The sequence below is a fragment of the Thalassophryne amazonica genome, chromosome 10, assembly GCF_902500255.1.
Source record: "Thalassophryne amazonica chromosome 10, fThaAma1.1, whole genome shotgun sequence".
Classification (NCBI taxonomy): Eukaryota; Metazoa; Chordata; class Actinopteri; order Batrachoidiformes; family Batrachoididae; genus Thalassophryne; species Thalassophryne amazonica.
This window is the reverse complement of record NC_047112.1, coordinates 88,493,501-88,508,617: the sequence shown is the minus strand read 5'-3', so window position 1 is coordinate 88,508,617 and position 15,117 is coordinate 88,493,501. Positions and strand designations below refer to the sequence as shown.

The 15,117-nt window shown below is 45.9% G+C and overlaps 1 protein-coding gene across 4 annotated transcripts in view; it reads right to left on the bottom strand.

Annotated features, from left to right (window-relative positions):
• Positions 1 to 15,117, bottom strand: part of usp24 (ubiquitin specific peptidase 24) — a 154,139-nt gene that overhangs the window by 47,648 nt on the left and 91,374 nt on the right. For all 4 annotated transcript variants that reach the window (XM_034180428.1, XM_034180429.1, XM_034180431.1 and 1 more), the window contains 8 exons: positions 14,150 to 14,323; positions 13,611 to 13,696; positions 10,284 to 10,392; positions 8,659 to 8,814; positions 8,471 to 8,568; positions 8,229 to 8,324; positions 7,913 to 8,135; positions 7,616 to 7,778 (listed from right to left, as the gene is read on the bottom strand). In XM_034180428.1, the coding sequence (XP_034036319.1) occupies positions 7,616 to 7,778; positions 7,913 to 8,135; positions 8,229 to 8,324; positions 8,471 to 8,568; positions 8,659 to 8,814; positions 10,284 to 10,392; positions 13,611 to 13,696; positions 14,150 to 14,323 (1,105 nt within the window). The remainder of the gene's footprint in view (positions 1 to 7,615; positions 7,779 to 7,912; positions 8,136 to 8,228; positions 8,325 to 8,470; positions 8,569 to 8,658; positions 8,815 to 10,283; positions 10,393 to 13,610; positions 13,697 to 14,149; positions 14,324 to 15,117) is intronic.

Sequence of the window (15,117 nt, the reverse complement as noted above, 5' to 3'; positions counted from 1 at the left end):
AAAACAGGCTACACAGAAACATCCAGGAACAGGTTTCATAAAGCAGTCTAATCTTTTAGTCTATTAAACTTACTTAATGACTTCGATTCAGTTTGTTATCGATGACAAACTGAACTTTGAGGCAAACTGCGATACTGTGTAAAAAAAGGAACACCAGTGCCTGTATTGTCTCAGAAAACTGTCCACTTTTAACTTTGACAAGACCGTGCTGACCTTGTTTTATCGTGCTTTTATAGGATCAGTTTTATCTTTTTGTCTTGTTTTATGGTTTGGAAGCGTGTCCCTCAAAAACAAAAAATGTTTAAACCAAATTGTGAAATGGTCAAGCAAGCTGACTGGAGAGTCTCAGCTTCATCCAGACTCCCTGCATACTAAACAGGTACAGAGGATAGCTGGTTCGGTTTTCAGAGATGACTCCCACCCTCTTAATGGTGAGTTTCAGCTGCTCCCTTCAGGTTGGAGGTGTAGGGTACCAGCTTGGAAAACCAAATGCTAAAAAACAGTTCTATTTCATTCCTCCTGACCGCCAGAGGGCGGTGCTTTAGCACCTGGATAACTACATGTGCGCAGCACAGAGGTCGAGAATATATACCAACAAAGTCATGCCATTGAATGTGACCTGGGTGACGTCACTGGTGGTCTTTATATACCAGACGCACCCAGCGCTCGCTTCATTTCTACATTCTCGCATTCTTAGAGGTTGAGAACGCATTTAGCTGCGACTGCCGCTCTCGCTTGTAGCCTCGCAACCCACCTTCGGTTGGAGCTTTGTGCACTGCACACGTCCTCCAGAGGCTGCGAGACACGGCTTCACCGTTTTTTGTATTCTTTGACGCCTGTCGTGAGTACACCTTCCTAAACGCCGGGTGCGCGCCTTTGCCGCTGCCCTGCTGGGTATTTTCCTCCGTGCACATTAGCTGTGTTGTTTCGATGAAAGCTGGCTATTTGTTTAGTTGTGTCACTAACCCCGTTAACTACGTGGTAGTGTGTGTATCAGAACCAGTATAGTGTACTGTGTTGGGCTTGCTGTGAGTGTTTTCCACTCCTTGAAGTACTTCGTCTGCACTGCCGCCATTTGCTAAGTTTAACAGCTCCGCTAGCAGCTAGTGTTGTAGTCGTTGCTCTAAGTGACTTAGCACTTGGGCTCTGAGTGCTTCACGCTCCGTGCCTCGTGTCCAGTCTGCGGCTGGAGTGCTTCACGCTCCGTGCCTCGTGTCCAGTCTGCGGCTGGAGTGCTTCACGCTCCGTGCCTCGTGTCCAGTCTGCGACTGTGAGTGCTTCACACTCCGTGCCTTGCGTCAAGTCGATGGCTGTGAGTGCTTCACGCTCCGTGCCTCGTGTTACTATTTACACTGCGTGTGATTCACGCTTTGTCTTTCCATTTGTAACCATCAGGGCTTGCGTTAGCCATCTGCACGCAGTCCACAATGTTGACAGGGCCTTTGTTGCATGGCTGTAGTAACTGTTTGGCTCCCTTGAGCCCAGATGATGGACATATGTTTTGCCCCTGGTGTCTTGGGCTCGGACACCTGAGGGAAGCCCTGACTGGCGATGCCTGCCTTAATTGTGTCAGCATGCCACTGGCAGAGAGATCTGCTAGACTTGCGGCATTGGAAAGTGGAATATCTAGTGCGACATTGGCCTCCAGCCCCAGGAAGGAACCAAAGCGCCGTAAACGCCCACATGCGGGAGCCCCTTCTGCTAAGAAGGTTACTCATGACCATGCTTTGGCTGAAAAGGTCGAAACGTTGACTTCTGAGTTTGATCAGATTAAGTCCTTGCTTCTGAATCTACAGCCTAGGGATGCAGTGACAGTTCCTGTTGTCCCTAATGAGGCTGATCAGACCAATGTAGTTACTCAGCAGGAGGAAGATGTCGTGTCTATTGCTGCAACTGATTCCTTGTACATGACAAGTGATATAAACTGTGTGGAGGATGAGAGGGGTCTTTCTCCAAGCCATTCATTAGTGGGCTCTCATACCTCTGAGGCAGAGTCCATGCCGCAAACCGAACCTGGACTATCCTTTATCAAGCAAGCTGTTCAGCTGACTTTATCCAGGCTTGGGGTCGACAATCCCCCTGCAGAAACCACCGCTTCAAGTGCCTTTTTCAAAGTCACTCAGAAGCCTGAGTTCAACGTTCCAGTTTCACAACCATATATTGAGGAGTTCCACCGATGTTGGGCGGACCCCAAATCATTGACCCATCTATCACAGGACTGCAGAGCCCTTAGCTCTATGTGTGATTCGGCGCAGTATGGTCTGAACCGTATGCCCACCGTTGACAGCATTATTGCGAACCTGGTTGTGGCTCCGGCTGATGCTGCTCGGCCGGATGCACGCTGCCCACGTCCTCAGTGTAGGGTCACTGATGACCTCCCCACCAAAAGTTATGACATAGCTGCTCGCATTGGTCGCCTAGGCAACTCACTGTCCCATTTAGCCCTTGCCCTCTCAAAGTCTTTGAGGGAGGCAGAGGTTGATGATGCTACGCAAAGTCTTAGTGATGCCTCACTCCAAACCTTTGCTTATATGTCCAGAGAGCTTGGCAGACTGATGTCAACCCTTACCATCACTAGACGTCAGGTGTGGCTTGCGCAGTCCCCCCTGTCCGAATCCTGCAGAGGCACACTCCGTTCGGTGCTGGTTCTTCCAGGCCAAGTATTTGGACCTGCGGCCCAACAAACTTTGGAGCGTGCTGTTGAGGCTAGTAAATCTCGGCAAGTTTGTTGACCTACAGTGGTCTTCCAGACCTCAGCCAGTCAGACGTGCTACAGCTTTTCACTCTACATCCAGGCTTCCACCGACTCCCAGAGCTGCACGTGCTTTTGCAGTTGAGGGCCAGCTCTCCCAGCAGCCTGCCTTTCATGAGCCTACGGGCAGACCCCCGAGAACTGAACGGTTTCACAGAGCTTCCAGTAATCGCGTCCAGAGGTCCTCAGGGATGTGAGGCAGAGGTGGTCGGGTCTGACTGCCAATGTTTGGCCCCCAGCCGTTTTTCACGAAATCAACTCAGCCACTGGGAGGCTCAAGTTCAAGACCCATGGGTCATTTCAACCTTGTTCGAAGGTTACAGAATTCAGTTCAGATATCCTCCAAAGTTCAATGGGGTGAGGATGACTGTTGTTTCCGACTCGGTGCAGCCTGCTGCCCTACAACGGGAGATTTTGGAACTCCTGGAGAAGGGGGCCATAGAGCCAGTTCACAGTTCAGACCAGCTCAGGGGGTTCTATTCAATTTACTTCTTTGTTCCAAAGAAGGATGGCGGCTCTCGTCCTATCCTCAGTCTCCGACGTCTGAATCGTTATATCAAAGTGCTGCAGTTTCACATGCTCCGCACAGTAGATGTCCTTCAAACTATCACACCAGGAGACTGGTTCACAAGTGTCGACTTAAAAGACGCCTATTTCCATGTGCCAGTGGCACCTCATCACAGGCAGTTTCTCCGCTTTGCTTTCGAAGGTCAGGCATACCAGTTCAGGGTGCTTCCTTTCGGCCTCTCTCTCGCCCCTCATACATTTACCAGATGTATGGCTGCAGCACTAGCCCCACTGCAAGCTCTTGGATTAAGAATCCTACCCTACTTAGACGATTGGCTTGTCTGCGCTCCGACTCAGGAGCAGGCGCACAAGGACACAGCTCTTCTACTGAACCATGTCTCTCATTTAGGACTCACAGTGAACTTTGCAAAGAGTTCTCTTTTTCCCAGTCAACAAACGACCTTCATCGGCATTGCCATCAACTCCCTGACTATGACTGCATCGCCATCCCCGCAGAGAGTGGACGATGTAATTCGTCTCGTCTCACACATTCAACGGGCTGTGATGCTGCCTTTTGGTTTGCTGCTCCGGTTGATGGGCAAATTGACTGCAATGTCGCTAGTGGTACCTTTGGGACTTCTGTTCTTACGTCCCCTACAGATTTGGATCAACAACCTAGGCCTCAACTCAAAGTTGCATCAGCACAGGCTTGTACGACTCTCCAACCAGTGCCTTCTGCACCTTAAACCCTGGGGGAACGTGGACTGCAAGGGTGTCCCTCTAGGCTCTGTTCCTTCTCGCCGAGAGGTGGTTGTTACAGATGCATCACTCAAAGGTTGGGGGGCCATGTGGAATCACAGGATGGTGAGGGGTGTCTGGAGTCCTCAGGAGAGACTCCAACACAAACGTGCTGGAGCTTCACACTGTGCGACTGGCTCTCAAGCATTTCCTCCCGGCCCTGAGAGGAAGACATGTTCTTGTCCGGTCGGACAACACGTCAACAGTCTATCACATAAACCATCAGGGGGGCACCAGGTCCAATCTCTCATTGGCAGAAACTCGGAAGCTTCTCTTATGGGCGTTGCCTCGCCTTCAAAGTGTCAGAGCAGTTCATCTGCCCGGTGTACAGAACAGCGCAGCGGATTTACTCTCCAGACAGAAACCACCACCGGGAGAGTGGAGACTGAACCCGATTGTGGTCCAAATGATCTGGCAGAAATATGGTGCAGCGGAAGTCGACCTTTTCGCTTCAAGCACCTCGACACATTGCCCACAATGGTACTCCCTCTTGGAACCAGACAGCCCGCTGGGGCAGGATGCATTGGCTCACCCGTGGCCGGATTGCCTCCTTTATGCCTTCCCTCCTCTCCCGCTGCTGATGTTGACACTGCACAGGATAGATCAGAGCAGCCACAGGGTGCTGCTGGTTGCTCCATTCTGGCCTGGGAGGATTTGGTTTCCCATGATTTACAAACTCCTCGAGGGAGAACCTTGGGCTCTCCCGGAGAGGAAGGATTTGTTGTCACAGCTACAGGGGAGGATTTGGCACCCTCACCCAGAACACCTTAACTGTATGTGTGGCCGTTGAGGGGCCAGACTCCTTGTTAAGTTCTTGTGACCAGGCTGTTGTTCAGACTATCCTTAATTCACGTGCTGCTTCTACCAGGGCTTTGTATGACAACAGATGGAAGCTGTTTGCGCGGTGGTGTGAGAAACAAAAGTTAGACCCGGAGCATTGCCCTGTGCCTATTCTCCTCAAATATTTACAAGAACTGCCGGAGAAAGGACCTTCTGTCGCTACCTTGAAGGTTTATGTTGCTGCAATCTCTGCCCGGCACGTCTACGTTGATGGCCGGTCAGTGGGTTCACACCTCTTAGTGTGTCGTTTTTTGAAAGGTGCTCTACGTTTGCGGCCTCCAAGGCTTGCACGCGTACCTTCATGGGACCTTCCTCTAGTCCTGGAGGGTTTAAGCTTATCCCCTTTCGAACCAGCTGAAAGTGCTGATCTAAAATGGGTGTCAGTGAAGACTGCCTTTCTACTTGCACTGTCTTCGGCTAAGCGGGTGGGAGAGCTCCATGCCCTATCAGTCGCTGGGGACTGTTTGCGATGGAATTCTGACGTATCTGGGGTTACGCTGTGGCCTAATCCGTCCTTTTTACCCAAGAGAATTTCAACTTTTCATGTTAACCAGCCAGTTTTCTTGGCTGTGTATGTCCCGCATTCTGATCCAGGATTATCTGTTTCAGGTTCCGTGTCCTGTCTGAATGTTGAAGCAGTACATTAGTGAGACTGCCGGGATCTGGAAAACGGATGCCCTGTTTGTGTGTTACAGTGATCACAAAAAAGGCTGTGCTGTCTCAAAGCAGCGACTCTCGCATTGGGTCGTGGATGCCATTTTACAAGTATACAGGTCCAGAGGTCTTCAGCCTCCTAAGGTTAGGTGCCATTCCACCAGAGGGGTGTCCACCTCCTGGGCTGCACTGAGAGGTGTCCCTTTGAGTGATATTTGTGCTGCTGCTACGTGGGCTTCGCCCTGTACCTTCGCCCGCTATTACAGACTGAATGTGGCTGCTCCTCCTGCGGTGACTTCGGCGGTGTTGTCTGCCTCCACTCCCCACTGCTGATGATGTGACTCTTCGTGACCTTGTTGGTATTAAGTCATCCAGGTGCTTAAGCACCGCCCTCTGGCAGTCAGGAAGAATGAAATAGAACAAGAGTTAAGAATGTAACTACGGTTCTATGAATTCCGGATGACCGCCAGAGTTGCTTGTCACTCAGAGTCTTGCGAGTTCATTCCGAAAAGAAGCGAGCGTTGGGTGCGTCTGGTATATAAAGTCAACCAGTGACGTCACCCAGGTCACATTCAATGGCGTGACTTTGTTGGTATATATTCTCAACCTCTGTGCTGCGCACATGTAGTTATCCAGGTGCTAAAGAACCGCCCTCTGGCGGTCATCCGGAATTCATAGAACCGTAGTTACATTCGTAACTCTCGTTTTGTACCACCAGCCATCAGTGCTGTTAACAAGTAACAGAAACTCCAATATAACTTATGTATTTCTTTTTTGTATAGTTTCTTTTACCTTGTTTTTTTATGAACAGCACAATTTTATTTATTTATTTAATCCTTTGGCTTGGTATGACATGATTTTAGACTTATCGATTGATCTTTTAACTCATCTTGCGGCCATCCTTGTTGTTCTTTAAGTCTTAGCACTGTTGTCACTTTGTCTTGTTCTGTGCGTTTACAAAACGAGATGACTCACTCACCGTAAACCAAATTTACCCAAGTGTATAATAATAAATTGAATCTTGAGTCTAATAGACAACGGTGAGCCACCCAAAATGACCCATCTAATCACCGTTTCACGTTGACAGCATAAGATAAGCAGTCTTACATTAGTCAACAATTTTCATGGGCATAGCGATCTCGTGAGCGGTGTTGCCAAGAAACGCCTCCAACGCGCAAGAGTTTTGTTTATTTCTGGGTTGGTCGTTGTCATGAGCTATACAGCCTTTGTTTCACTAACTGGCTTTACTAACATTTACGGACACATACGAACTGCAGAACTATGTACTTAGCACGTACCCTCCTCCTCTACAATTCTGTCAAGTCTTTTTGTGCACACAACACTGATCAGCAGAACAGTGACGCCCGGTGGCTAACGTTAGAACTGTCACAAACACATCATGACAGTCATCTGCTACAATCATGGCCAAAAGCAGAGGAAGCTCTCCATATGGAGTAACAGTAGCGACATAGGGGTGCTCTTGAGTGCGCCATAAATTGGTGGTACATGACAGCTGCCATTTTTGAGGTAAGACACTGAAGTTTAGTTACGTAAATTAAGATTTGCCTCCTCTGTACCAGGCTAAAAACTTTAGTCTGGTAACACGAAACTTTAGCCAACTAAGCGCTTTGTGCACTAATTAACATCAAAAGATTTTCACTTTTCATAGGGGAGGTGATGGTCTCGTGGTTAAAGCATTGGGCTTGAGACCAGAGGATCCTCGGTTTAAATCCTAGCCTGACCGGGAAATCACTAAGGGACCTTGAGCAAGTTGCTAGTTGCTCTCGGTGTGTAGTGGGCGCCTTGCATGGCAACACCCTGACATTGGGGTGAATGTGAGGCATTGATCTGTAAAGTGCTTTGAGCGTCTGAAGCAGATGGAAAAGTGCTATATAAATGCAGTCCACTTAAGATTAGTCGAGTAAGTGAATTTAGTTGACTAAACAAGATTAGAATGCTTTATGAAACCGGGCCCAGGAATCATTCATTTTGTGAAAAACGGCATTGCCCATTTGTGTGCGCACTTGTTAGAAACTCAAAGTGTTGCAGAGTGACTTGTTTCACCTGTACTGCTGACTCTGGTGCGGATTCCTTGTGGAAGACGAGCGCTGTGGGTTTCTCTAATTGGTTGTGGGCTGCCCACTAGATCCAACCGTCCTGCAGCAGCTGCCCAAGTCAGACGCATGAAACAGGCTACAGTGGAGGTGAAGTCGCCTACCTCCATGGTCTACAACAGATTAGATATTGTATTTTCAAATCTGTACAAGCTAAGATCTGTGTAACTACTAATTTAATGGTGGATTTGCTGTGGAACAGGCTATAGTCTGAAATAATTGGGTTCGGTGAGTGTTTTTTCAGTACCTGAATAGCTACACGAGCAGCAGGTATGATCTCTTCGACTCTTATGGAGGAGCGCTCAGACAAAGACATTTGTCGATAGGTGGATTTCTCTGGAGTCCCACAAAGGGATAGCTGCCGCCCAGTCCGACCTGCGTTACGAAACGGACGGGAAGACAGCGCATCGCCATCCCTGATGACATCATCATCCAGCACTACAGGCATGCTCTGGCCAACCAAAAGAAACCTGCAATCACATGGCTTTCAGTACAAATTTGAAAATTGGTATGTGGAATGCTTGAGTGTGTGTATGTGTGTGAATGAGTGGGAAGGTTAACACCTGGCGAGTTGAAGGCAGATTGAATAAACTCCTTGTCTGGTCTCATAGTCAACTTCTGATGGGATGGAGTCTCTCTGCATAACATTCACAACCAGGCTGGAGGAAGAAGAGGCAAATGACTACCAGAGCTAAAAAATAGTACGAGACCTTTTAAATAAAAGTGTGTACAAGTGGTACAACGTCACACAGCTTGACAGATCACATCCATCAGTAGGACAGATCAAACAAACTGAGAGCCTCACCTGAGTCCTCCTGCTTTGAGGAAGTTGTCACAAAAAGACTTGCTACTGGTTTTGGCCATCTCATCATCAGAGGTAGGCATGAGCTTTGAACTCAACACCTAATACATGAGACATGACACCACATTATGTGTTGGGAAAAAAAAAAAACTCTGTACTCTGAGTAACAGTATTTCTGTCTACCCCTGTACCTCTAGATTGTACAGCACTCTGAAGGTGGACATGCCAGGAGCTGAGGACCTAAAGAGGGACTCTAAAATGGATGCTGCGCTGGGCTGATGCTGCTGCTTGGAAGTCATAGATGGAGAACGAGAGCCTGCACCCTGGCCAAGTGTGAACAGTGTCTTCTACACACAAAAAAAGAACACATAGTTTAGAAAAAAATACAGGCAAAGAGGAAATGGCGTGTGTAAATTAAGCCCCTTTCAAACATGTACTGTATTTTCCAAAGTAGGTCATTTTGTTACTATTTTGACAGGTCCTACGACTTGTACTCCGATACAACTTATACAGTGAAAAAACGCATTTGTTAATAATAATGACAAACAACAACAACTATTTATATAGGCCTTTCCCATGAATCAAAGCCAAAACACAATAAATACCAATAATAAAAGAACAAATGTCAATAAAAGTACAATAATGCCAAATATCCCAAATTAAAGAGCAAATAGTACAAACATAAAAGGTGCAACTTGTACGTTTTCCCCCTTCTTCAAGAGGCATTTTTCGACAGGTGCTTCTTACACTCTGTAAAACATGGTATACCTGGACAAATCAGGACAAACTAACTACATTTAGATGAAGGGCTGCCATCTGAATCGAATCCAATCAGAAAGAAATCACTCTGGTGAATCCACAAGAATTGATACATGGAAATATTAAAAATGACCAGGTAGAGACACGCATTTAAATGTGCTCAAAACAATTTGATTGCTATTTTGACCTGTGCATAAACTAGCTTCTGCTGCCACCTCGCAATTATTTTTATGACAACAGACTCACATGATTCTATTGTTGTTGCTGAAACTCTGTAGGTTTGTGTGATGGTTTTGTGACAACCCGCTTTCTCCACTACATGCAAGCGCAGGACAACAGGAGCCACAACTGTGTTCTCACTGACACTAAAATCTGAGATTACAGCTAAAATCCCCTGTAAATTTTAGCTCCTGACACTATGATGGAGGAGCTACAGAAATGGGCAAGGCGTGTATTTGTTAATGCGTGCATCTGTAGCCTTTACTGGTCAATTAATCAACTTGAATTCATCATAGAAACAAGACAATTGTTCATCTCACAATTGCCTGATGCGAGTTCAGAGGGTGGTGACCTTGGCCTACTTTTTATTGATCAAATCAGAGGGGATTTAAATATCAGTGAGTGCCCGAATACCTGCCCTCTACAGTACCAATTCAGCAAGAGCTACTGGTTCTTCTGAAACATGTATGAAATACACTAACCACATGTAATAGAATGAATTAAAAACAACTTTGGGATGAAGGAACTTTCCCAAGGTCCCTATTTATTTTCCAGTGTGATGGGGATTTAAATAGAGGCTCCTCTGGTCTCACACACATCGCTTTAACATCAAACAAAAAAGCAAATCATAATATGAAACTTATTTTTTGTTGCTGCATATGAGCAACAGGCCATTAACAAACAAAGGAATACTTGGGTCTGTGTGCGTCCCTCTGTAACATTCTGTTGAAAAGATAAAACACAGTAGAATCTGTGATGTCACTGCTAAGGACTGGATCACCTTTTTTTTGTGGTTGTCACTTGCATGGAACATTTCTTAACAGTCCATCAGACATACCTGGTGGCTCCAAACACTGGATTCCTTTGGAACAAAATTGTCAAGAGCATCTTGCACTTCTGGATCCGTTGGGATCAGTAACAAAAGTTTCCTCACACGCAGAGTGATTCTGGAGGCAACAAAACGGATAAATCAAAGTACTTCAGATTTACTGAGCACAGTGCTGTAAAGCACAGAGGGACACAGCCATTCAATGTAAGCTTTACTTTCAAAATTAAAATACACATTTTGCAATAAGGTATACAAATATCTAAGTAATCAGACCTTGAACCTGCCTATTTGTAAGTACAGTGTGTCCATTCAGCTGACATGTTTAACGTAGTGAAAAAGAATTAGTCCTTTAGTTGCTGACATTTGCTACACCTGTAATTATTTTGATAATCAACTATCTAACAAAAGTCACAATCAACTAGTCACATAATGAATGGACAGATTAATCAAATGCTCTTAATCAAACACTTCGCTTTAGCTTTGTGCCCTTGCATTCATATTAAGCATGTTCAAACTAAAGGCAGTCTCCCATTGCAGATTTGTGGCCCCTATTTGTGGGTAATAATCTTGCCCTCATCTGTGTGGTCATCGGCCACTTACGATAGTGTATTAGTGTAATGTCATATTATGGCTACTGTAGGGAGGTAAAATATATCTCTCCCTCACAAGCGCACACAATTTACTCTTCAGGTAACACATTGGGGGGGTAGGGGAGAAATGATTCTCAGATGCATCACGATGTGGACGTTGGATGATTCTGAATCAATTCACAAATGTCAAAAACCGCTTTTACCAAGGGTTAAGGTGCGTTTACACGAGCAAGACACGTTACAAATGTCATTTTTCTGTCATTCATGACACATTCCTGACATTCTTAACGTGACTTAACGCATCTGAATAGGTTTCTTAATAGTGCGTGTTGGTGCGTGATATTCTTGATATTCGTGGAGCATGTTTTTGGCTGTCAAAAAAATCTTCCACGAATGTCACACACCACCCTCATTTCGCCTCACGTTGTGGAGGTCGCAACTGAGCGTGTTGATCCATCTTGATGAGTAGTGATCCTTAATAGAACGTGACAACGTTCGTAGTGGTTCCTGTGATGGTTCTTGGAGCCCAAACTGTCACTCGTTATTACGAAGTGACACGGAAACTGTCAAGTTTTGACACAACTTGTAACGCGGCGTCACATTTCACTGCGCGCCACGACAAATCAGTTTTCTGTCACGTGCGCACAATTAAACTCTGCTCCACAGCGTTGTTTGATGCAGTATGCCGAAGAGGAACAGTGATGCGTAGTCAGCCAAGTGTCGTTCCACAGTTCCTGCTGAAGCTCCTCAGGACGCTCCTGCAGGTGTTCCACCTGCTGTCGTAACCGATGAGCGGGAGAACGAGTCTGAGCGAGAGGAACCAGAGGAGTGAGAGGAGACTCATGTGCAGCCAGACATCTCTGCACCTCCTCCAGTCCGGCGGAGGAAGAAGCGTGCGCACAATCAAACCCTCTTGCACCATGCGGTTTGATTTTAGAGGCGCAACAAGTGCACTGCCGCAGTTCAGTTTGATTGCTGACACCAAGTCGGCTAAAAGTGTCAACACGCAAGACAAGAGCCACACATCTGGCTCTGTCTGTCTCCTCCTCCTCCTCCTCTCTGCGCCACTCCATGGCACAGAGCCCAACTACGCATGCAGTCACAAAGTTCTTCTGAAAAAACGGAGCGGTCTGAAGTCGGTTGGATGACTATGGATGTGTGTGTGGAGACAATTCACCTCGTTCACAACGTGACAGACCTTAATGATGCTCTGTTATGCGCAATAGCGCGCAACAACGCGGAACATTATTCTTGACCGTGCGTAATGGTTCCTGATAATTCTCCAACAACACATGCCATTAATCGTAACGTGGTAACAGGTTGCAACAGTTCCTGAGGACACCTGACGCCTCTGCCCTGAATCATCACATTCGTGATCAGCGGCCAAGAATGTGTACTTCGTGGCATTCGTGACTTGTCATCGTTATGTGTAAACACAGCATTAATTGCAGCGGTTTGAATGTTGCTCCTGGATACCATTAGGGAGCATGTTGCATGTTCTTTTTGTAAACCTGTATTTCTGCTTTTACTCGTCATTTTTTGAGCCAGTAATGTACCTTTTATTTAATCACATTTGCCACAGGCTTTACTACAGCCTCTGTGTTCTACATCTGGGGAGACGGACAGTCTGCAGAGTAGCTACAGCTGCTGAGCTACGAGACGAAAGAGAGAGAAAAAAGAAAACCCACCTGTTTTTGCACTGTGATAAATGTGACAAACCACAGAAGAAGCAATTAGTGACCAGTTGTAGTTTTCCTTCACGATATGAAGGTAAACTTCCCCCATCCCATCGCCACCCCCCATTTCGGCACGCATGTGAACTATGGATTAATTGCCAAGTTTACATAACGGTCATTACCTGTCACAAACAGTTATGCGGCAGTGCACTTGTTGCGCCTCTAAAGAAATCTTCAATTTTATTATGAGTTTACCATGTTGCAGCTCACTGCGCACACAGCTCCGTCCTGCTGAACCCAAAATGTAATTAAAAGGAAAATACACGTGCCCAGGATGAGAACAGATGCAGCATTCAATGTTTCTGCAGTTTTAAGAGTGCCAGCAAATCGGCAGTGCAACAAAGTAACACCATTATCACAACCCACATCCCTGTTTAATTATTCTAACAGGTACAAAGTGGATTAGTGCAGCACAGCAAGTGTGCACGTGCATCGTAATGAGTGCACATAAATATTTTACCTTTTACTTTACTGGAGTAGCAATAGTCCAAATGGAGCCATGCTATGTACATGAGCCCACACTCTCACAGGGAGTTTTAGCAGAAGCCACCCCGGAAGCCACACGGGGGCATATATGACCGAGCTATTACATATGCATTGGAAATAAATACATTATGGCTCATTATAAATACTGTACTTACGAAAGCATCAAGCAGTCTCACAGTGAGAAAAAAAATCCTCTATAGTAGAAAAGATGCATCGATCATTGTTTAACAATTGAATTTCAGCCTTCTGAGTCATAATCAAATCAACCCGTGAGATGCCTGGAGACTCTCACCTCTAGGCACATATGATCAATAATATAATATTAATGCGCAGCCATGCTCAAACCTGTTGCACCTGACCGATATGCACATTTAGCACATCTATGACATGAAGTTGCAAAGTAAAGCAATGTTTGTGACAAAGACAAAAACTAATTTTCTTTTCACTCCCTACAAAGCTTTGAACTCATTTTTTAACTTTTACTGAATTAAAGCTTTCTCTCTTTCTGCATTTCAGAGTCTCACCTTGATTCATCCAAGTTGGCCAGCTGATAAAGCATCTCAAACACATTACACACCAACGCCATGACCACACCCGGCAGAGACTTTTCCTAGAGACAGAACAAACATTTACACAGTGAGTCATAAACCGTGCAAATATGAGTGTATTCACAGTCTGTCAGCATCAGGAGCAGATCATAGCTGATCCGGACGGATGCCCCTGTAATTTGTCACGCATGTGAACCACAGATTAATTGCAATTAAGTATTTTAAAATATGTCAAACACTGGACACCTTTTCATTTTTCATTGAGGATCACAGTTACAAGTTCCTCATTTTCATTGCTGATTAAGTAATTTTTTGAAATGGAGAAAAAGTATTTATATATATTTTTTGCTATTGTTGGCTGATCCAAAAATGATCTGATCTGTGGCTTAAAAAAACAAAAACAAAACAAAAAAACTGTATTTGATCCAAACTGTGGGTTTTATGATCTGTGGCTCCCCTGGTCAGCATGACCTCATGTCTGCCATCTTATGTGTTTTAGGTCCTTCAGATGGTACCTGCTCCAAGGCGTAGGCAGAGTTGAAAACGGCAGAACTGGAACTACTGGAGGCAGAAGCTGAGGACTCCGAGCTGCCAGATGGAGTTCCGGTACCTGAGCTCTTCACAGTGAGGCTCTGCTCATCACTAAAGCCAAGTTGGGACAGCAACTTCTGATCCCGATTCATGGTCAACTAAAATATGGTGGAGAGAAAGGAAAAGAGGGAGGGAGTGAGTGAAACATAACAGCTGAGGTTGTTCAAGGTTATGGAGTAATGTACTGAAAAACCTGGGCATGGTGCACTGCTGAAGTACAATATGCTGCACACTGATTTGTTATTTGAAATGTGCTTCAGGATTAACACATTACTGGAAGTGGGGCAAGCCATCCTAAGGGCAGTGACCAGTAAAAACAAGGAGGTTGCACGCACAGCAGGGTCTCTGTGGATTACCATACCAGAACGTAGATGCAGGAGGAGGCACAGAGAAAAGAGATGGAAGCGAGGCTGCCGTGCTGGGATACAAACCAGTATGTTCCTTATGAACACTGGATCACTTAGCAACAAAAAGCAGGAACTGGAGCTGATCAATGTAGCGCCAACACTTGCAAAAGACTGCTCTATCATGGTCATTTCTAAGACCTGGTTTCATGCTGGGACTCCCGATGATGCTATTGTGCTAGCACATCAAGGCAACTGGAACAGTGGCTCCAGGCAGTGTAGAGGCAGAGGGCTGTGCAGCTATTCTAATAATCAGTGTACAAATGCTAACATCACTGACGGACTGTTTGCCAGATTTCCACCGGTACATAACATTAAGATGCAGCCCCTTTTTTTATATGCAACCAGCAGAGGTACCCGTCTTCGCCTGGGTGAAGAATAGTTACCAAGTTTTGAAGCATTTTTCCTTGGCAAAGGTACTTGCACTTAGTGTTGCAGTTTATCTCCTAAATCCACCGCACTGATGCACTGAAATGAGCATTTGTTTG